The 23,824-nt window shown below is 41.0% G+C and overlaps 1 protein-coding gene across 5 annotated transcripts in view; it reads left to right on the top strand.

Annotated features, from left to right (window-relative positions):
* BMPR1B (bone morphogenetic protein receptor type 1B) overlaps window positions 1-23,824 on the top strand; it is a 227,242-nt gene that overhangs the window by 188,900 nt on the left and 14,518 nt on the right. For all 5 annotated transcript variants that reach the window (XM_085057976.1, XM_085057978.1, XM_085057979.1 and 2 more), the window contains 4 exons: window positions 9,406-9,562; window positions 16,475-16,577; window positions 17,567-17,669; window positions 23,678-23,774. In XM_085057976.1, coding sequence (XP_084914102.1) covers window positions 9,423-9,562; window positions 16,475-16,577; window positions 17,567-17,669; window positions 23,678-23,774 — 443 coding nt within the window. In that variant the 5' untranslated portion in view covers window positions 9,406-9,422. The remainder of the gene's footprint in view (window positions 1-9,405; window positions 9,563-16,474; window positions 16,578-17,566; window positions 17,670-23,677; window positions 23,775-23,824) is intronic.

The following is a 23,824-nucleotide window of genomic DNA, read 5'->3' as shown; positions in this document are numbered from 1 at the left end:
CAAATACCAGTTAATTGGAAAAATAACCAAATAATTTTTTAAAATGTACTTTTTCTCCTACTTATTGCTGTTCATGTCTGGCTGGGCACTGGGAAAAAAAAAGTTTTACATTTGACCAGAATTGTAGGGAAACCTATAGAGAATGAAAGAAAGGTGGTCACACAGATCTTGAAAACTTGTGGTCAGGGAGAGGACTGGGATGCAAGTTTGCAAGGATGTTTGCAGTTCTCATTTCTTAGAGTTTGAGGTCCTGTGTGAAGTGTAGTTGTGACGCTATATCCTTGTGACATTGTTTGAGGGGTGGTGACAGTGTCACTGGGGTGGGTGGAGCTCACGCCCTTCCTGCCCAGACACAAGCTCAGCAGGTGCTCCCTCTGGAGGGCAGCGAACTGCTTCTAGCCTACTCAAACACTTCTGGAAAACCATAGCACTTATGTCTGTGGTCAAAATTCATTATTCTTGTTCCATACGTGCAGTTCATTCTGGTTTGCAGTAGAGATGCTTTCCTCTCTCTGTCTAAATGGATTTGTTTGTTTTCTGTCAAAGTGAGTAAGTCAATGATGCTTTCTGTTGCCATTCAGCCATGTTTGCAGAAGATAAGGTTTGTGCCTCAGGCCTCGTTCATGAACACAAAGATCTTCTTCATCGTTTATGGTTTCCACACATACAGTTCAAATCCCTGCGCAATGTGTGTGGTGAGGCCAACAGTAGCAGCAGTCAGTTCAATGCAGTCCTGCCTTGGCAGCTTAACAGGGCAGGAATTTATGTTGTCGCTTGTTCAGTTGCTTAAAACTCTGCTTGGCCTGGTGACCTGTCATGGTGGCATTTGCCTCCAGGCAGAAAAATTCCTGCAGATCCCTGAGCACTTCATTCAGTGAAAGTTAGTTGCTGAGAGTGCCATAAACACTTGGGAAGCAGATGGCATTAATCCATTAAAAATTATCAAAATATCCTAGGTTTTTTTCAGACACCAAATAATTTGTCCTTCTGGAAGATAGGCACTGGAGGAAAAGTTGGAAGGGGAGTTGGTTGGAAGCATCGTCATTGCCGTGATTTGGGAAGCATGATAAGCTAATCGATAAGCCAACTTCAAATGAAGTTATATATGCATGGCCATAGAATTCGAAAAAAAAAATTAAAAATATAGCATGCTTATGCTGCAACAGTTATATGACAGTTCTGTTTTTTTGAATGTCTACACTGTTTAATTCATTCTTAAGAGATGAGAAAAAGGCAAATGATAGGAATGTAGCAGGAAGTAGAAAGGAATTTGTAATTTATCAGGTAGGTTTTTCTTTAGGCTGAGCTGGGGTTATGTCACATTTACTCCTGAACAGCCAAACTCAGTCAGCTAGAAGGGCACTGGCACCTCTGAATAATGTTGGCACTGTGAGCATGGCATGTGCACATGCTAATTATATTTTAATATCCAGGTGCTGTCTTTGATCTTGGAGTGAGAATGGCTAGCTGATATTTTTATCTTCCAGGCACTATTTTTGTCTTGACTGCATGGTGCTCTTGTGTTTCTTCTGTTTGGGAAAGGCAACTGGAGTGACAGTGATTTATTAAACATGTCTAAGAGAGCCATGAGGTCAAAACTGTCTGTTGCTGTTTCTTTTAAATTCCATTGTCTGAATGCCTCAATCTCAATGTCATCTGAAATGATAATAGGCAAAAATCTGCAGCTTGCCCAGTGCAATCTTTGTTGCTTTCCTAAAGATCAGATAGCAGAGCATGGATTAGTGGCAATGGCATCACATTGCATTGCTTCCCATCTGCGTATTCTTTCCCCTGTTGCTGCTGTTCAGGAGAGTTTTCAAGATCACTTTTAGTGACATTTGCATAATCTCCTGATGGTCACATTTGGTGTTTGCTGTTTGGAACTGCAAGTGTATGTTGTGATTTGCAGCTTAGAAACAGAAATGACTGCCTTTGGATGTTAACAGCAATCTTCCTATATTTTTTTAAATAAAAATTTTCTAAATGTAGAGTGTGGCACCACTCTGCTGTTTGTAGCTTTGTATCCAAACTGCCTTTTTGGTATCTTTGTATCTTAACTTCCATCCCCTGTTTTGAACATAATTTAACCTCCGTGAATCTGTGTTGACTACTCCTGATCATTTTTTGTCATGCATGTCAACAGAGATGGCCTCCAGAATGAGGTCACTCTATGACCTTACACAGACTGCTCTGAATTGGAAGGGATCCTCGAGGATCATCAAGTCCAACTCTTAAGTGATCATGAGGGAACTCATTCTGGTGCCTGCAAGCTCTCTCAGTGCTCACGGATGTGTCCTGTTAGGGCCCATGGACTTATGGATGTCACATTTGCCTAGGTGTTTTCTAACCTCCTTAACCAAGGGAAAACCTTCTTTTCAGCGTTCCTTTACCTTTGTCTTCTGGGTTAGAGATTGTGAGGGATAGTCTTGTCAGTGAACAACAATGCAAAGAAGACGTTCAGTATCTCTGCCTTCTCTGTGTTCAGAAGAATCATTCATTCTCAGACTGGACTTTGAATCTCACCTTAGTATGTGTGCAGTATTTGCATTTAATTGTTCCAGTTTAATTAGCTGTAGTACTCACACATGCATCAAGCAGTAGTGCTTTTACACAAACGTTTGCAAAAATGTTTGTTCATTTTGAATTGTGCAAGAACACACTGTTCAGAATAGTGGTAGCTCCAACACATTTACCTTTGCTGTGTAAAATGTGGTTCTTGAAAAGGGATTAAAAATAAATGCTGTTGATATCCTAATGAGAATTTTGTGGAATACCTACTCATTCATCTTTGCAAATATTAAAAACTTACTTACATTCTAAAAGCTTTTATTTTGTCATGGAACATTTAGAGATTGAACCAAAGGATTGTGGAAGGTAGAATTAAGTGAGGTGTTTGACACAACTGGGGAAATTATTTATTAACGGAGAATTACCTTGGATAGGGGTAGGCTTTACTGAGTTCAAGCTGACAGGATAAAACACTTTGCATGTACCTTCCTTTGGAAATTTTAAAGTCATCTTTCTTTTCTGCCCTTTTTCTGTGGTCTTGGTACATTGTCTCATGCTATGAAAAATGTGCCAACCAATTCTCATTTACCTCCAAATGAAAAATATGTGAAAGATTAACTGTGGACATCAGAAATGAGAGGAAAACAGAGACAGCAAATGACATGTGTGTTTTCCATGGGCTATGTCACCAAAGAAGCCTTTGTGGCTTTCAGTTGTGAGGAGTATGGGATAGGTATTAGTTTGGAGGGTCTTTCTCACTGGCTTTGTCACAAGTTGTTACTTTACATGCTGAACGTTTTAGCTAATAATTCTGAAAAATAAACAGTCTTTAAAGTGGTGCTGGATGCATGTAGCTATATTGGCATTCAGTGACAATTCTATGAATATGGACAGAAACAATTTTTAAGAAAACTGCCTTGACAGGTTGTTTAAAGGTACAATTTATTTTAAACCTTATTTGCATCATGAATAGGAGCAAAATCCCCCCAAATTTTGAAGTCTACATACGAGAAGGAGCAATTTTTAGGTTCTCTGTATTTTGGTGTACAGGAAATCCAGCATAGGTGGGAAATGATCATACATAAGCCCCAGAATGTTACCCTTTTTTTAGTATGCCAGTTTATTACAGTGGATGTATATCAAGGTATGGCTGTTTTCAAACATGGATTGATACCAAATCTCAGTTTGGGCTCACTAGTACAATATAGTCACACAATGAAAAGCAAAGCATGCTGGTTTAATTTTTTCTGGTGTATTAATGCCAGATTTTGTTTACTGTGGTTTTGGAACAAAAATATGAAAGCCTCAGCATCTGATATTTTGATGAGTTTTATAGTAGCCTTGAATATCCAGCAAAGGGAAACTGTCATGATCCAATTTTCCTCCTCTATTGTGTAATTATCACCAATAAAAAAGTGTTTTATTGTTACCCCTTGACTATTTTACACAGTAGATCAGGCTAAGTTAAGAGGTGTAATTTATTTCAAGTCCTTTAACTGTGCTGTGTTTTCATTGCTGACTATTTGCCAAAAAATATCCCATGGAAATTCTTTTATCTGATGACTGTAAAGTACAGCGAGTTAGCAGTTACTTATTTCCCTTTCTCCTAAAAAAATCATTGATGGTATAACCCTGGCCTGGTGGGAAGTCATCAGGCTGTGGTTTATGATATGGCACAGGAAACTCTAGCAGGGTGTTGCAAGATGGTTTTGTATTTTAATAAAAGTCTGTTTTGAGGAAAAGCACACTGTGTAGATTAGTGCAGGGCATAGATAGTCACCTTGTGGTTTAAAATTTCCGTCTAACTTTTTTATCAAGTTGACTGATTTTCTTCTCAGGTTTGGGTGGGTTTTTTTCTTTTCAGTTATTGTTCAGACACTTTTGTATGAATATCCCTACTTTCCAGTCCAAAGGAGCAGTTGAAACAGCTATTCTGTAAAGTGTGAAGCTTCCAGGGTGTGTGTGTTCTCTGAAGCAGTAAGCCTCGCTCCCAGTCAGTGGGTGCTGTGGCCAGATGTTGTTACTGGACTGGGAAAACATGAATGGCATTGAACCAGTCTGAGGGTTCAAATACCTTGTGTAGAAAGAGAAGTAAGCACAGAACTCTGCATGCCTTTTTGTCCCTGAACATAACGGTTTTGTTGTCCTTAGCATCTGTTCTAGGAAGGAGCAAATCTGACTTTTACTTCTGAAAAACCTATGCAAGGTCATGAGAGATCTGCTTTTTTCACTGCATAGCACATAAATCACACAGCTGTGGCAGAGAAGTCAATCTGTTGAGATAACTATTGCTAATTCTTCATCCTTCAGGAGATGGATGGCTTAAAATTCAAACTACAGAATACAGAGAAACAGAATAAAGAGCTTTTCACCTCCTACATTCCCAGACTTGTTGAATCAGAGCAGTGCCCAAAAGTCATTACCATCCGATGGCTGTGGGCCAGCATGAAATGAGTTACTGGGCTTTATCCAGATTCTAGTGGAGAAATTTCTGTCCAAATCGCATAACTATGGCTACAGTTGGCAGGGACTGAAGCACTTATTGGCAGCCATGGCAAAGAGCTTGAGGGCTGAATGTACACTGAGAGACTGGCTCTCTAGATCAGAGATTTTTTCAACACCTCCATGAGTCAATGTAAAGCTTACATAGGTGATTTTCATTTTGTGTGCGAGGTACCGCTGTCTACAGATCTGTCAAACCAACAAACAACAACATTGTTTGAAACCAAGTTAGAATTCATCCTCATAGTTACTTTGTTGTGATTGTGGAGTGGGGATCTGTGATCACTTCTCAGGCATTTGAAAAATTGATAGCAGAACTAGCTGAAATGCTGTGAAAGGGTTTGCCACATGACAAAGTATTTTGCTGCGAATCTTAGTGCTCATAGATGGAAGAATATATGCAAGAAGGATTGTTTGTTGACAATGGAGGTTAGTAGGGGTTTAAACTAGGCATTAATGTTATCCTGGATGACCACGAGAATGACTTTCATTTTACAGCACTTTATTTTTCTTGTTTTCCTTCTCCTGGATTCAGGATCTTTGTAGATGTACCTTTCCATAAAGGAGCTCAAACCATGGAGGGGGAGACACACTAACACATTTGGAAAAAAAAAACCAGTAGCATGCTGCACACTGTCCCCATTCTCAGGCAGAGATTCATAGGAGAGGCCATCACATCACAGTTCTCAGTGGTCCTAGTCCTAGAGAGGAAAATATTTCTCTGGAATAGCACTCCAGAGAGACATCAAAGCCCTGGCAGCTGCTTGCCCGTCCTCATGGTGGATGGTGCTTTGTACATGCTAGTGGATTTTAGTGGAAGAAGAGAGTCAAGCTGAGAAAATCAGCTAAACTTGATGAAGGTAAACCAGTCTGATGGTGACCTTCAGGCTCTCAACTGCTTTGATGAATTCCCTGATGCAGCCAGTAAGTTGCTCAGCTGACTTAAAATAACCTTATTTTTGATACCACTGTTTCTCTGCAGTTCTCCCAAGCTGTGCTCAGTGCATCAGGGATGGGAGGCTGACCATAAGCAGACTGCAACAGAATAGGCTACGGCAAAGGAGCAGCCAAACTTAAATAGCCTGAAGTTGCTTGCTTTCAAGGGCTCTAGGAGAGCTTTCAAACCCAAAGGGCTTCTAATCCCTAGACAGCCAGGGCTGCGTGACCAACATGTGCTTGTAACAGAACAGCAGCAAATGGAAGATGAACAAGCTGTTCACCATCCCAAACTGTGCTTTTCACACCTGAAATCAGGAGGAACTTGTTGCCAAGCTGGAGAGCTCTTGTGATTTCCTTCCTGCATGTTTCATTTTGGGGAAGGGACTGCTGGAAAGCCTTTCTGCACTGAAGTCAAGCACACATAGAAGCCAAAACACCTTGTTGAAACTCAGGTCTGAGTGGGAGGAGGAGTTCTTACATGCTCCATGGTTATCTGCTAGGTGAGACACCTGAATTTCAGAGGCACAAGATCTGCCAGGAAATGAAGGCATGAAAGGAGTTTTACATTTTATAAGACAGAAAAGAGCTTGATTGAAAGTGTCTTATTCCTGCCTCTCTTAATTTTATTCAGTTTAATGTATTTGGCACTGAACTTCAATGATTTTGCACTAGTTTTGACCCTGGGCATTGGATGAAAGTGAAATCCTAGGTTACATTGCTAATTCCAGCTCTTGGAAAGTGTGAATTTGAATGCCAGCCTATCTGTCCTAAATTTTCTAGAAACCAAACTACATCTCTAAATGACCACCTGTGATGCTTTGATGGTGCTTCAGATTTTCATTCTAATTGAGCAGCTTCCACCTGTCTTATTAAATCTGAGAATACAACCAGGTCTAGCGGTGTAAGCTGTTGTTTATGGCAGGTTTTGCAGAAGCTGTTCATGATCACATCCCTGATGAGTGATGGGCACAATTTGCATTGAGGTATGACTGCCTTATATGCTTGTTGTTAAAAGGATTGATCTACAATTGTGTACACCATGAGGATGGTATTTAGCTGTCTAAATTTAACATATTTAGGCACCATCAAGCGTGTAATTAAACGTTTCCATGGGGTTTTTTGTGCGAGGTGTAAAATGCTTTTGTCTTAGCTCTCCTTCTTGGAGAAAGATCCCTGCAGAAACTGCAGATAGCTTGGAGAAAGAGGCGTGGAAATGATGTACAGAGCAAACACTCAACAGGCTCATGAGCGAGAAGTTCACTTGGTTGCTTCATGAGCTTGAAGTCTGAAAATCCTTGACAGGAATATTAATAGTTGAATATTCCCCGTTCAGTGGTAACTAATACAGACAAAAAGTGCTGTTTGAAAGAGACTTTACATAATTCCTAATCCTGTGACCCAGGGAGCAAACTGGGTCTGCTCAATCAAATATCAAATCTGTTGATATTAGTTTGTTACACGTGGGCTGCATAATCATATTAGGAGAAACAAAGAACAGCGCATTTTTTCCCCTTAATTTAAGCATCTAATGCATCTTAAGGTACAGCTGCAAGTACACAACAATGCAGACACACAATGCATCTTGAGTGAACTCATGCATTTAATTCTAATTTTGCCAAATGTTGGTAAAAACACTATGGGACTGACATCCAGTTGTGTTGTGAATCCAGTTTATCCCTTAGTGCTGGACACAAGGGTTACAAGCCCATCGTTTGTATATGGTTTGTAACTAGTTTTCTTGTTTGACTGTAAAAAGAGGTGAGCTAATCAAGTATCCAGTCAGTTTCAGTGGGATACAGAGGTGCTTAGCAAAGGTCAAGCTGTATGAGTTTTGTGTTTCATGGGAGTATTAGTCTTCTTTGGTGAATGTTTCTCTTTCATGTGTATCACCGTAATATTATTCATATACCTCTTGGGCAAGGAATATGCAAGGAGTGGAAGGGCTCTGATGTTAAAAAAGCTATCATTTCCCTAAATGCAGTGTTCTTGTGTGTAAAGCCCCACTTCTCCCAGAGCTAAAAGGTTACAGCCTTTTTCTGAGTTTGTTGGGGATAATCTTGCCTGGTTTCATGTTGCACTGAAGAAAACTAAAGCCTGCCCACCAGTTGTTCCCAGTGCCTATCCATTCTCATCCTGTGGTGCCAGAGCTGGCATGGGACAGCGAGGAGGGGCATGCAGCTGGAGGCATGATGTGCACTGGCTGGTGCCATGCACCCAGGAGCCCAGACTGCATTTTTTCAGTTCTCCTAAGGGCAAGGGATGGTAGAACAGCCCTGTGCTTCCCCCAGCCTTTCAGTGCTTCAGAATCGTTCAGCCTCACGCTCACCTCAGTTGCTGATTGCAGCCCAAGCCCTGAAGTGTAGCTGCTTCTCCCCATCCCCTCTGCCTGTTTGCCCACTCTGTCTCTCCATAGGGTGCTACAAAGGATATGATTTTTTGTCAGCTACACAATGGATCAGTCCTAATGATGGAAGTTTGGGGAAGATTTTAGATTCAAGGGCAATCCAAATGATTATACCAATTGCTTCTGAAGACTTAACAGTAAATCAGGAACTAAAAGCCTGCTCTTCAACGACTCTGTTGGAGACAGCTGCTTGTAAATGACCCTTTGGTACCAAAGAACCTTTCTTACCAAAGAACCAAAAGGAAAGTGAGGAACTGCCAGTTGAAGCTTTTCTTGCTAATCTCATTTTTGTCTTGAGGCTTAAAACATTCACAAGGACTGAAAGCTGATATTTATGAGTAGAGCTGGGGGGAGGAGGTTGCCTAAACAGCTCCTAGCCTATCACCAACATCTCCATCTGTACCCCACCAGCTCCATGGAGATTCAGTACTCTGATATTTTTAGAAATAGTTACTTCCATATATTTCAGCATTGTTCATTCTAAACCACATTCTTGTGTTTTACTTTGTTTATAGACTTTCCTTGTACAGAAATGAGCTCTTTCCATTGTTTTCCAGGCAGTGCTTTTGCAACTCAGTGACAGAACGCACTGTTGGACTTGAAAGAACATCACTTTCTGTTAAGTCTTTGTTAAATTGTATGCCCATGTTCTGTTCTGCCTGAAGTACCACAAATCCCACTGACTTTTATGGGGTTCAGTAGATATAGATCTGTGCCAAGTGCTTGTAGAGATAAAGAAGGCTCAAAGGTGTAACCAAGGATTTGACCTGTGTAATGCAATAGAAAGAAAGCTGTACTCTGCAATATCTAATAATAAAAGCACAATATATTTCTTGGCATTGGCAGAACTTGAACATCAGCACCTTTGCTCCAATGTCACAGAGGTCCAATAAGCCTTAAACATGGTGACCATTTCAAACTACAGAAAAAAACTAGTGAACACTCTTCTCAAATAACTTTCTTAAATTTTGATGGGTAGAAACAGTTTAAAGCCTTCATTTCAAGTCTTGCAGTGCAGCCTAGAACTGTTTCTTTTTCTTCCCTTCTTACAGCCAGTTATCTAGACAACATGCCCTTGCGAAGTTCTGGCAAGCTGAGCATGGAGACCAGAAAAGATGGTGAGAGTACAGCACCTTCTCCTCCCCAGAAGAAATTGTCCTGCCAGTGCCACCACCACTGCCCTGAGGACTCGGTCAACAGCACCTGCAGGTTTGTGGGACAGACATCTGGTGATGAAACATGGGAAAACATATTTGTGGTAGCTCAGCAATCCCACGTTGGGTGTTGCAGTTAATGAGTTTGTTTTCACTGTGTCTAAAAATCAGAAGTAAATTTTACCTAGATATCAGCTGCATGTTTTTTTGTTTTGTTTTGTTTTGTTTTGTTTTGTTTTTGTTAGGGCATATACATGTTTATCATTTACATATTTATTTTAGATAATACTTGTTTTAAAGGCATTGCGTATGATATATCCTGATGGTTGAACTTTGTTTTTAAAGGTGCATGCAGTTAATGAGAGGAGACTTAATGGAGATATATTGAAATGTCAATAAATGCTTATAAATTTATAATCACTCTCAACAGAACACTATTTATATTTAAGGTGAGATAGTCTGACATTGTGTCAGCTTATTAGAAAGATAAATGGGGAAAGCCTAAGGTTGCTGAAGATACTGATTGCCTTGTTGGATTTTTGATTGTGGTTTTGTAGCCTGACTTAATTCTCAGCCTGTAGTTTCCTACCAAAGTGTATCAAAGTTTCGGTGACAGCTGTAAATACCATTTCCCCTTTCTAACCTCTTCGTACAAACCCGTGCTCCAGCCAGGAGTTCAACCTAACTGCTCTCCCATGGCAGTCAGTTTAAAGAGCTGTAAAACCCCACTCAGATATCAATTTGCAGATCCCCCACAGTGTGAATCAGCTGTTTCCAGTTCCTGCCCAGCAAGAGCCACAGCTTTCCTACGTGCTGTCTCACACACACAGCACCAGGGAAGTCGCAGATGACTTTCAAATCCATGAATTAGGAAGCACAAAGGGATCAATGTTAGGGAACCAACTGAACAAGGTTTATACCCCAGCTGGGTAGGCCTGCTGTTGCACGTCGCTTTGTAAGCATCATTGACGTTAAGGGTTTTCCATGGAACTAAGAGTAAATGTCCTCTTAGAATGGATTTGTGCATTTTCCCCTCACTGCAGTACTTTAAAGAAAGTCTCTTCAGCGTCCCCCTTATGGTATCAAATGTCAAACTTTTTTTTAGGTGTTAATGCCCAAGAATAGGCAGTTAAGTAGTAATAAAACACAAAATTGTAACCTCTTTTGTCTTCATAATCCTTGAAGACTTCAGGCTTGAATGTTCTACTTTGGTGACAAATTTATTTTTTCCAATTTAGACATCAAAATAGTGATTGAAGCTGGAATTTATCCATCAAATAATAGTCACTTTTCTGTCCAGTCAGGAGTCTCCTGGAACAGGCAGGAGACTTTATTTAGATCTACTCCTCTTTCCTGCCCTGTGCTGTTACCTGAGCAGTGCCCACCTGGCAGTGCCACTGGCCCAGTGAGCAACAACATAAGTGAAAACTTGCTGGAGATTTTGGAGTAATATAAAACAAATCAAATTAATTAAAGTTCACTGCCTTCGTGTGAGAGCTTCAGCGAGGTGTGAAGGACCCAACACCCCTTGTTTTCCCTACATCTGCTTAACTGTTGGTGTAATTATTCCTTTCTTAAATTCCCTTCTGCATACCTGGAGTTATGGAATACAGAGAGAAGAGAGTCCCAAGTCTACTGCTGCGAAAGCATGATTATTCAGTATCTGATTAGCTGGCTGGATTGAGACCAGGTTCAAAGTATTTGAGCACAACCAACCAGGTTAGCAGGGATTATTAGTTTCCCCTGAGTTTTGGGATCATCCTACTAGTCAGGCAGTAACTTTCATATTTAATCCTGGTGTGAATGACTGTTGGCACAATTTTAAACCACTTGGGCATCATTGAGCCTCACTATAAAGAAAGTTTCCCCATTTTGAAGTTCAGGCAGTATCGATTACAGTGTTTATCTGAAGAATAAATTGACTGCTTCAGATTAAAAGTAATTGCATTAATTGTCTGCTTTCCTCAGATGTAGCCACTAAAAGCCTTCTGAATTTTGTATTTTAAAAAAATCGCACCTCTTCTCAGCTCTGTCAATCTTTTAAGCTTTGGGATGTGGTTGGACCTCCAGAGTTTGGACCAGCCAGCCCGACAGGAATGAGCCAGTGTGTTCTGGGCTGCCCAAGGGCCTGGAAAGCTCTGACACCCAGGAAATGGACTGAGTACATCAGCAGCCAGGGCTTCGGTTCTGGAGAGCATCAGCCATTGTCGCTACCACGGTTCTTACTAAAGCAGTGAAGCATTTTATGAGCCCAGGAACAAGAACCTCTGAAATTTCAATGGAGAAGCATTTCCAGCTGTGTTTAAATTAAAACTCTCAGCATAGAATAGCTAGTCCTATTGCAATCACCATTAAAATTCTGTCATAAAAAGCAGTCTGTCATCTCACATGAAGATTTTTATCTGCTACCACAGGTATTCATCTTTAAAGCATAGATCCTGCCCATAGTACCGGTAGTCTGAATGTTTATATAAAAATGAGGACATCTGGTGGCCATTTAAAATCCTCTCCACAATTGTATTTGTAAAATTTAAAAGCCAATATTATTTAACCACATCTGTATCAAATCCTCTGACAGCCTGCTGTGTTCCTATACAGAATTTCCCTTTCTTTATACTTCTGCAGCTTAAGTCCAACAATACTTTAGAGGGATAAGGATAACACTGCAGCTTGAAAGGCAGATTGCTTTCTATCTCAGCAGAAAAGCAATAGCTCTGGTTGGAGTGTGTTAAAAAATGGGGGCATTCCGTGAGCACAGTGAATTTTGGAAGACCCAATACAGGGTGAGCTCATCCAAGGGAGGATTAATGCCAGGGTGTGGCAAAAGGGGTCTAAGCCAGGAGCTGAAGCTGATTCTATATCTTCCCTCTCCATGACCCCATTTCCCCACTGAAATCTGAACACAGTGGACAGAGAGAGCTCCTTCAGTAGCCCTTCCCATGGCTGTGTACAGCACTCCTGTGCCATTGCTCAGGGGTTCTTTATGGGGGAAGAGAGGGGTCACAAGTGGGGCCACTCTGGGCACTTGAAAAATATTAGAGCACTCAGGGCCCTGACACTTAAAATCTTTGGAGAAAGCTCACAGTCCTCTGCCTGTAAAGGGTGTGTTAAACTGCGGCATGTTGAAACTTTATTCTTCGTTCTGAACATCTGTGCATTCATAAAAGGCTTTCAGTAAAGAAGGTCAAAGCTGCTTTGAACACAACCAGGACTTTGTTTTACTGTTCTGATTCAAGTTTTGTGTGTACAAAGTGAATGCATGGACAGTTGTGTCTAATCATAATTAATTGCATATTTTAAAATGCGGTGTTACGTCTAATTGGCTTTGACTGTAATGGGATTGCCGTAAAGGCAGAGGCTAATTAGGTGCCTTGTCACACTCTATTTTCATGCACAAATAAATGCTGACAGTTTTAAAGATTGGGCTGATAAAGTTTTAAGTTCCTACATGTTGCCTGCTGGATTGTATTTCTGCCCAACTGCGTCTTTGGTTATCTAAAGCAATAAAATAATTAAGTTGCCTTTTCAGTGTTACCAGAGGTGATAATTCACTTGAGTGATGTTATTTTCATTCTCTTGTTCTCCAAATGATATGATTGAATTTTCCTTGTAATTTGGTATGTAGAAAGAAGAAGACTTTGACAGTGGCCAAAGCACTGACTTCAGGCAACTTTTGTTTTAAGCAACTTTAATTTTTAGGGAAAAACAGAACGTTTTCTGATAAAGGAGCTGTGGTGAGATCTTAGATATTAGTCTTTCAGTTTTTTAATGTTTATATTTGTTTTTAAATTTAGTCCTTTTTACAGGAAATTTTTTGATCATTTTAAAAAGAATGCAGAGACTTGTCATGTTGCTTTGGATGGAAATGAAAAGATGCTTTCTGGTGTCAAAATCAGGAACATGAAGAGGAGGAATGGACAAAAGTAATAATACTTGTATAGACTCATTTGCGAATGAAATTAAAGGGGTCTTTTCATCAAGGTATTTAACCTGTTTGTGATAGGCATTGAATGAGGAAAAGATGTTGCATTTCAAAGTTACATATTGCCATCCCTGGCTGTGTCACACACACACAGAGACAGATGGGAAATCTTCAGCAGGCAAGTTTTGGTAGCTGAGGAGTCACTTCTGTGAGAAGTGGCTGCTGGCCAGCGAGGACATCTGTGTGAGCAGATGTGAAGCTGTTGGCCTTGGTTCCTCTCTTCTGACATTTAGGAAAGGTCTGAGTTAAGATCCCTGCTTTCTTTGTGGTAATCTGTAATTGTAGCAGCACCTTCTATATCAGTGTCTGTCAGTGTTTCTGCTATTAACTCCCTTTATTTTCCTGGTGTTTGACTTGGCTGTAAAAATTCACTCTTGGCAAATATGTAACACAGCAAATCTTTGCTTATTAGTGATCACATCCAAAGTGAATTTAATCTCTCTGCTGCACCATACTCTAATAAGATGGTACTTCAGTGGGGGAAGTTACTGGATGTGTACCCAGATGTATTCAGTAACACCACATTGAATTCCTTCTTTACACACCATTTGCAGAATCAAATTATACAAAATTAGAGTTGAAATGGCAGATTTTAAGAGGATACCAGTTCTACGCTGCAAATTTTTTTTCTAGGAAGTGGAGATTGGGTTTTTCATACTACTTTACATGTATCAGTGATGTACAGATGTTTCTGTTTGTGTAGTCACCAAAATAAACATAAAATTTGAGAGTGTGCACACATCTCTGACTTGTTTCTTACTTGCAATATTAGTAAGAGCAGTTTCATTCCTACCACAGGCAGGTATGAGGTAGGGTAATCAATAAAACAGCAGGGGTGTGCCCTGCCCTTCAGTTGCAGTGTGGGGTCGATCTGGCATCCTGTGAACCAGGAGAACAGGTCAGGGACAGGAGTGGGGAATTAGGCAGGAGATCTTTCTTTTCAGAAGAGTCACTTCTCCCTCTGACCCAAACACCTCATAAATTTAAAAAAAGATAATGAGCTCTTATATTGCATGAAAACTTTTTATTGTTTGGGGTTTTTTTTCCTTAGAGGTAGAAACAAGCAGTACCAGTGTTTCTGCTCAGCGATGTTTTTTTTTAATCTCACTTTTCCTTCATTATTCTAATGTCTGTAAAGAGCATGATTTGTTCTTATTGTTGGAGCTTTATAACTTATTTGTTTTGCTCTACCCAATCTAATTCTTTTCTTTTTAAGTTTGGAGTAAAATTTTCAGAGGTAGTAAAGTGCATGAGGAGCCTGCATTTAATTTTCAGAAATGAGCTAAGAATCAGAGTCCCATATGATGTCAGAAAAATAGAATTAAAACTGCTGACTTTTCTATTTTTTTTTTCCCTTTTGCGAACAATTTAACTTTTCCTTCCTTTGCTTTTCTTTGATGAACTGAGAGTTTTGGGGTTTTTTTTTTGCTGGGAACTGTTATCTGTGGAGTCCATTTTTGTGTTTCACTTGATTGCAATTTATCGTTTTGTTGCTCTATCCCCTGGGTTAAACTTACTCATTACTTTGAATCAAGGGCACCATGCAAACAAATAAAATCTAATCTAATCTAATATTCTACTCTAATGGATTCCTTACCGTCTCTGTTGGCAATCCTATTGTTCCTATCTTTTCAGCTTCAGCAATGAAATCAAGGTGGTTGTTGCCCAGAAGGGTTACTGTCTCTTTTGCCTCACTCATATGTACAATGTCAAAGAAGGGTAGAAGCCATCCCTGGCTTTCCTGAGAAAGTAATTTGTAACATGCAACTGGTTACTTTTCCCATCCAGAAGTCCATAACCCATGATAGATTAATATTTGAAGTAATAAGCTTACCGTGGCTAGACCCTGCACCACTGATACAAAAATACGCCACAGAAAATGTTTGACATGATCCTCTGCAGCATCTCTCTGTCATGGAGCTAATACTTACAAATTGTGTTTGTCTCTTAAATGTGTAACTGTGCCTCTCGTTTCCTACATACTCATTGCCTTTGCTGCCGGTGCTCTTTAGACTCTTGTTTCATTCAAGTAAGGAGCAAATCATCTGAAATTTTGCTGTGTTTAAGTTTTCTAATCTTTTTTTCATTTTATTTCCTTGTTTTAACTGAGTTTGTTTCTTCTCTTCTGAAAAATACTCATTGCACATAATAGCCAGTGTTATTTTCCTGTGAAAATAGCAGAATATTTTATTTTTTCTGTGACTTAAATACCTTATATTAAAGAATTTTTTCTCTATTTTGGATCTTCTTCCTGAAATGCAGTCAATTTTTTTTTCTTATACATTAGGTATCCCCCTCAGAGTGCTGAGAAGTTAATGTACAGCAGTCTCAATAAAATGCAGCCACCCTTTTCATGCCCTCCACCCCCTCTTTCCGTAGCATTCAGGCGTTTGACCTCCATCAAGGAAGGACATTTATCACCAGCACCATCTAGCCATCTGTTAGTATACTTGCCCTCCCTGGTGCACGTTCTTGTAAACGGAGGCATTATGGATCACTTCAGGCTTATAACACAAGTAAACATCTATGAAGGGTGTTGATGATAACTCAAGGACTCATGCACAAGAGTGTTGCAGTTCATAATGCGGTTAAAACAGGAATCACAAATCACTCTTGATAATATTTTACATTCAGTCTCTTAAAAGTGTTTCCTCCTTGGGTGCTCCAGCATGGTGCAAATATCCATGCCTTGTTCCCTCACTCAGGGCAGAGCTTGTGTAGCACTGAAGCTTGCATCTGTGTTGGTCTCCAAAGTCTTAGCACACTAATGCCCACAGGCAGGGAACTGGGATGTTTGTCAGTAGGGTTCAGGCTGTGAAATGTCACAAAGGTAAGTGCACAATGCAGGAGCTGGTCAGCGGCCACCCCAGGGTGTTGATTTGTGAATGGCAGATTTGTCTGGCTGGGAGCAAATTTTAAGACAATACTCAGCTGCAAGTTTTTCTCTTTAGTACCTTTTCCTGATTCATTGTTTCCAATCCGCAGCACTGATGGCTACTGCTTCACCATAATAGAAGAAGATGAGTCTGGTGGACATTTAGTCACCAAGGGATGTCTTGGATTAGAGGGCTCAGACTTCCAGTGTCGGGTGAGGAAGCATTTTCTACCAGAGTGTCGCTTGAATTTTTGATAGTTTTCAATTCAAGTGCAGTCAACAGACATTGCGGTGTCCGTGTTTCTCACTTCTGTGCATTTGGCAGATAGTTGATCCTCATTGATTTCTGAGGGAGTGCATTTGTATCCCCAAAAGGTGATACTATAGGCTGCTCCTATATAATGCTGTAAGTGTAATAATAACTTACATTTTTACTTTTGGCCCTGCTGTTACCAGTAAAATTCCTCCTCAGATGAAGTTTTGATTTACAGAATTGCAGTCTTAACTCCTCAAATCTCCATGCTATCTAAAGTTAGTTAGGCAATTATTTGAGGGACTGCAGCAACTTCTGCAGCAACATGCAGTTGCACTTTGGTTTGAGGTTTTTGGTGCCAGGTATTCCCTTCAAGTACAGTGATCACCTGATGGAAATCAAATACCACCTCAGGAATGGAAGGGGGATGGACAATGAAGCAAGGTGGTTCTGAGGTGGTTGCCTTTCCTCATGTTAACCTTAAATGGTTTTAGATGAGTATAGGAATGGTCTAATCATTAAAGCTAATGCAAGGTATTTTATCCAGCTTCCCATGAGACCAGAAGCTGTAGCTAAATTAGTCCACGCAGCAATTCCTGTATTAGCCTGGCTAACCTGTTTTGGATACCCATATTAACTCATTTGTGCTGTGGAAGTCTAACTGATGGATGTGTGTGACTTCAACAGTTCTGCCTTGCACCATTAAAAAAGTCAGTCCCTTCTGCAGCATTAAGGCACGAACAGGAGTAAGTTAGGAGTGAATTAATGTCTTAATTATCTAGATGAAATATTTCTGGATATGCTGGTTGGCAGAAGTCCTTAATCCACACATCCTAGAAATCTGCAGCAGACTGCAGTCCAGCTAGCAAGCACATCTTTCAAGTGGCAGAATGTCCATGTATATTTACAACACATAATGACTTGCTTTCTATCAAATTGCTTGTTGCAGGACACTCCGATTCCACACCAAAGAAGATCCATTGAATGTTGCACAGGCCAAGATTACTGTAACAAACACCTTCACCCTACGCTGCCACCACTGAAGAACCGAGGTAAGGGGAACAAAATCCAGTCCTAAACCTATCTTTTCCTGCTTTTGGTCTTTGTACCTTAGGGAAAAACAGAACCCAAACCGAAGCACCCCTGTCTATATGCACATGATCAGACAGATAAACAGCATTAAGCAGTATCACTTCATTCCTGCAGGTTGTGTGTGGAGTGGTGCCTTGACCTGTGGGTGTTGATTTGCTGCTATTTCTATTGCACACATGCAGCAAACATTAGAGTCTCATGATACTGTCCTAGCACAGACCTGCTGAGGTATTAGAGGTCATCTCAAAGATCTAGGCTGGTCGTGGCAGAGGATGATTCTTGCTGTGTATTTTTTCAGCCTGATAATAAGATGGAATCCTCTCTCCAGTCCCTGCAACATGCATTACTGTCGTTTATAGCTCCACACGCGACCAGGTCTCCAGCGGTAAATCAGTCAGTTCAAGTTGAGCCAAGTCTGTTAAATATTTCTTCTTTGAAAGACCTGATCATCCAGCACTGGGATAGTAACAACACACTAAGGTGTATTTTTATGTGAAAAACGTAGCTGAAAAAAGAATGTAGGGTTAGAATTCACACACTTCAAAAAAAATTTTTCGAGAGCAAATGGATGTGTATTAACTTAGTAGATGCTGAGGCAAGGTTGTAGCATTTTTGTTTATTTGTTTAAACATCACTTTTGGAAAGCTGGTAAAACTATTTTTGTCTGGATGTTCAGAATACATTTTATAGAAGTGTATTCCTAAGTAAGTGTAAATTCATCATAATTGACTCTTTGCATTGGCAGGAATTGTGGTAGTCAGCATTGAGTCAGTTCAGAGTTGCAGAAGAATTTATGATCATGGCATTCTGTGTTGAAGATCCAGATCAGTGCACAGATGCACTCTGAATTTCACAAACAGCAGACACTTACACAAATGTGTGCTCGGAGGAAGCCTTCACTCATGTAAGCTGTTCCCTTCAGGCCTGTGAAATTCTGCACAGATGGGCTGCAGACTCAGGCCTTTGGAGAGCAGTGTGTAAATACTGCACTGTTTACTAGCAAGGCATTAAGGCAGCGAAACCTCATAAAATTCTGACTTCCAACTGCAGAGTTATGTACTACTTTGTTGGTTTATTTAATTTTTAAAAGTTCTTTGGACTGAGAGAGAAGCTCCAAAAAGAAGTCAATATTTGTTCACACTTACTTAGTCTTTCATTAAATATCATTTTGGAAAACATTGCCATGATTTCTTCTTGCTACTTTCTGAGTTTATTCTACATTAAAACTACTTAAAAATATTGAATCAGTGCCCAACACTAGACATCCATCTTATTAAGATTTTAGTTATTTGGCAATACTGTCTGCTACTTATACAGAAAGCAATAAACCAGGCTTTTGGTAGTGGCAGAAGTTGTTTGGATCAATAATGTGTTTGTTCTGTGTGTATATAGGGTATATAAAGTATCACTTGGAAACCATGGTGGCAGACCCATTAAAAAGCAGAGAATATTTTTTAAAAGAAAAATTTCAGAGAGTTGGAGCAGGGTTCTAGCTGTTTGATGTTACAAAGTTGACTATTTCATCATGACGGACAAAAGGTGATGTAGTCACTCAACATATTCTGAAGATTTTTGTTTTAAATAAGCTCTCACACTGCCACTATCCTGACAGCGTTTTGTAGAAATGCATTTCAGGAATTGCTTCAATAAATGTGGCAGAGCAGGGCTGAAGTCATCACCTTTACTAAAGACTTAAGTAAATATGTAATTCTTGGTGCCAGGCCAGTTTTAATTTGTCACTGCTGTATCCTAGTATGAAACCTCAGGAAAAAAAAGCCATAGTTTGAACCACAGATTCTCACTGCAAATAGGTACAAACACTGTGTACAAATACATGCTACTGCCAGTGCCCAGTACTATGGCTGTGGTCATTGTTTCTACGGGGAACATTTAGATTAGGCTGTGATTGTCTGAGTGATGTTAAAATTGAGTATTGGATTTTTCATAAACTGTAAGTACAAAGAAAGAGGGGTGAACTTAAAAACAAGCTTCTTGGAACAACCTTCTGGCCTCCTGGGTTCCGTGAAAGATATGTATGCTGCTCAGCATTTAAAAAACAAACAGAAATTGGCTTCTGGTGAACTAACATCTGAGGTGATACCTCATGGGAAACAAAGTCTAGGGAGAGCATGCAGCTGCAGGTCAGAGGCTGTTGAACTGCAAGTTGACCTATGCACCAAGGTAACAGCTACAAAGGCAAGTGACTTGTGTTCTCTAAGTGCTTTTCCAGACCTGGCGTGAGCTGCAAGGCAAGATTTATGCCACATCCTATCCGCCTCCTCTCCCCCCGAAAGGAAAGGAGGACCACATACATGAAAGTGAGAGGTAGAAAAATTAACACTGGTCAAAGCATGACTTGTTACGTAAGATGGAAGGAACAGCAGCTAAGCCTAAGTTTTGAGCTCATCTTGGTACAGAACTAGCAGGATAAAATATCCCAGAGAAACCATTAAGTCCTTGTGCCAGCTATACATCTGCCTTATTAAGGAAATGAAAATCATAATTGGGTCTGATATAACACCTCTGCTTTAAACAATAAAAAATATTCCTGGAAATCCCAGTGAAAGCACAGGCTGAGACCAGTCTAAAGGAGAAATATGTCTTTACTGATTTAGAGCCTATATAAGCAGAAGTGGTGGTGCCACCGTGTCTGGCTCCCTGCCTGTATAGCCAGTGATGAATGGGCAAGGGAATGATTGGAGGAATGATGGGGTTTGATGTGTGCACACAGCCTCCACGCCTCAGATTTCACTGCCGTTTGTACTTGGATAACTGTAGCATTCTGAACTGGAGGGACCTGGGGTGGGAGGAGAACCTCCTCTGCCTTTGATATGCTGACTTCTGAACCTGCTGGGTGGCATTTTCAATGCACTCCTTAGCGTGGTCCTGCGGGTGACAGTGAGGGCGAAATCACAGGAGAATAACTGAGAGGCACCTCGGTATCCCCGAGCTCCTCACTGACTCCAGCCTGCACCACTGTTTTCCTACACCACGGAACAGTTACTGTGCTGTTTGCTGGGTTTTGCTGCTGTCAGCCAGCCAAGGTATGTGAAGAAGCTTCCCAAACCTACCGTGTGTTTGTTTTGCACTTCCCACACCGTGCTCCCAGTGATTGCTCATTGCTGCCTCCCTGGGAGCTGCTGCTTATTCTCATAACACTGCTACTTGGCACCTTGCAGTTACCAAGGAACATAACAGTAAAAAGCACAGCATTTGCTTCTTAAAAGACAGAGCACCTCCATCACGTAAACTGGCACTGACCAGGACCCACCACAGCGTTCACCACAGAGCCCTCAAGCAAGGCACTGGGCAGACTCAGAGCCGAGCTGCTCCATCCCTCCACCTGGTCAGGTTGTGCAGGGAAAGGGAGCTTTGTCCTGCTGCTCTGTGGGGAGCAGCGTGGGCTGGAGGAGCAGGAGAAGAAATCCAGCAGTACCAGCCTGGCTCAGAGCAGCAGAACAAACAGATATTGCTGGTGAAAGGAGGGGTCTTGCATTTAATCTTGTGTTGTCTGCATCCCCGCGGGTTTAGGAAGTCCTCAGGTGAGCAAGCCAATGAAATTCTGCCAAAATGCTTTAAAAGTGCAGGAAGTGTTTGAAAGGTGAGACAATAGCTCACTCACCATCAGTATTGCCTCTCATAATAAACAGCCAAATAAATATAAAGGTGTATGGAACTTGTTCTCCCCTCCTATGAGAGCCCATTGCATGCCTGTGCTTTGCACAGCAAAGCACTGCTAAAGCTGTGCTACTGTCGGCATGGGGGACACCCACCTCCACGAGAGGGTCAGCTCTCCAGCTGGTCACATTCTGTGTCAGCTGCTCCCAGCAAGGAGGTCAGGACACGTTCCTTTATGTCTTTCAAGCTTTCCTTGCATGTGCTTCACATAAGTGCAGTTGGGTACCCAAAGGATTTTGCAGTGTTGGAGCCTGAAATTCATCCGAGAGCTGCACAGCACGTCCAAAATGCCTTCTGGTCTCTGGGAAAACCAAACTGCATTTATTTACTTTTCTAAATGGCAGAAGCCCATTAGAAACATTGAGCATAAGGTTTGGATCACTTAAACCCTAAAAATTACGGGAATTTGATTCAAGATTTCAGCATGTTTATCATCCCTACCCAAATGGAGGAGGAACTCATACTCATACACACACAGTCAGCATGAACTAGTTTGTGGGCAACACTTAGTGTCTGCAAAAATGCACAGATTTTCATGGCATTAACATCTAGCAGACACAAGAATGAGTAAGATCTAAATTGTTCCCTGTGCATCTGATATCAGCTTTTGTCACTGCTGAGCAAAAAGCCCAGCTTCCATCACACTGCACTCTGTGAAGTGGGAACATCTTTGCTGTGGACATTTATCGGGGTTTCTTCCAGGTATAAAATGCCGCTCTGTGGTCTCTCTGCTCTGTTTATTCATCTGATGAGCTGTGAGATCTGAAACTGTTACAACCCACACATTTTAGAGGGAGATGGTGGCTGACACAGGCTGCTTACAAAGCACGAACCAGAGCCCTCAGCCCTGCTGAGCTGCCATCGCCTTCAAGAGAGAGCTCTGGATTCCCCGGTGGGCTTTAGGTTTCGACTCACAGCCCACTTGGAGTGGCAGGCCAGGGATAAATCTGCTGTGGCAGGCAGAAGGATGGGCTCGAGGGTTTTCCTGATAGACATTGTGTCAGTGTCCCCTTTCAAAGGCATCAGCCGTGTCCTGGATGTTTACCTTGTTAGTGCTCCTGCAGCAGGTAATGACAGGTTAAAACATGACCAGTGTGATCAAAAGGTGTGTTGGTGGGTAATCTCTGTTTGTAGTGGGGAAGGGAAGGAAAGAAATTGTTGGGGAGCAAAAAAACCAGAGGAGAAACTGGATCTTTAAAATAAAAGAGTCTGACAGTAAACTAAGAGTCCCTCAGGAATCTCCTCGTCTCATTATCCTTGTAAATCTGAAACATAATAGCATTGTTCCAGGAGGAGTCAATAAGGATAGATTTCTTGCATTCTGTGATGTGTCTGGCATTAGAGTGAAGGATGCAAGACAGCAGGGCTGCAAGAGCTTCAGAAAACATGGCCCTTATTTGCATTATCCCATTACTGTGAGGGTGGTTTGTGTATGTACATACCAAAATACTATAATTTTGAGAGTTTGGGTGGTGGGGGAGGTTAAAAAAGAATAGGGCTGGATGTCTTTGTTTTTCAGCAGAGAAGCATGCATGAAGGTCAGACTCGCTTGCCTGAGCTGAGAATACAAATTTGGAGATTAATGTTGTACTATAAAGGAGAGTAGGAGTCTCCCACACAGAGGCTAACTGAAACATTTTAATAGTTTTTATGTGCCCACTAGCACAGGAAGGACTTGCTGGCACAAGGCTGCTACGGGGCTGCTGTAGAGCAAATGGAGAAGAAAATTCCTGCTCGGGTGTTTTAAACAGGATCTGAGAGACAAGTTGTTCTGTAATGATGCAAATGCACTTTTCAAGGCCTCTCGTGACCTGCCTTTTTGGAGGTTGAATGGTCCTGCTGTGTCTTCCCTTCTAGAATAAATGCAGTTGGTGGTTTTTCTTTTTTTCTCTTCTTTTTTTTTTTTTTTTTAATTAACTACTCAGAGTATGCTACTTAAGATGAGTGTTTCAAAAAGGCAGTAATTTTTGCATGCCCTGGCTGATCACTCAGGTTAAGACCCAGAGCTACAGGTCTTGATTGATTTTTCATTCAGAGCCAAACAGGGAATTGCAAATCAAGTCAATGTTTTACCTGAGTGAGGGCTAAAAAAACAAATAGGCTTTTGGAGGTGTTAGTTCTGTCCTGGTCAGTGAGGGACCAAGATGAATGCCTGAGGAATCCAGGGGTGTCTTGCACAGGAACTTACTAGAAAAGAGCAGAAATGATCTTGTGCTCAATGCACTTTGACACTGACTTCATACCACCTCCCTTTCTAAATATTCCACCTTTCTTGTTTTTTTAACCCCAGACTTTGCTGAAGGAAACATTCACCACAAGGCCCTGCTGATCTCAGTGACTGTTTGCAGCATCCTTCTGGTGCTTATTATCATATTCTGCTACTTCAGGTAAGTAAGGAATACTTTGGCAGCTTGTTAATGTTCCTCCAAACATTGAT

Source organism: Lichenostomus cassidix, chromosome 4 (assembly GCF_008360975.1).
Source record: "Lichenostomus cassidix isolate B80296 chromosome 4, HeHo_3.0, whole genome shotgun sequence".
Taxonomy (NCBI): domain Eukaryota; kingdom Metazoa; phylum Chordata; class Aves; order Passeriformes; family Meliphagidae; genus Lichenostomus; species Lichenostomus cassidix.
The sequence above is the reverse complement of the archived record's forward strand: the minus strand, read 5'-3'. Positions and strand labels throughout refer to the sequence as shown.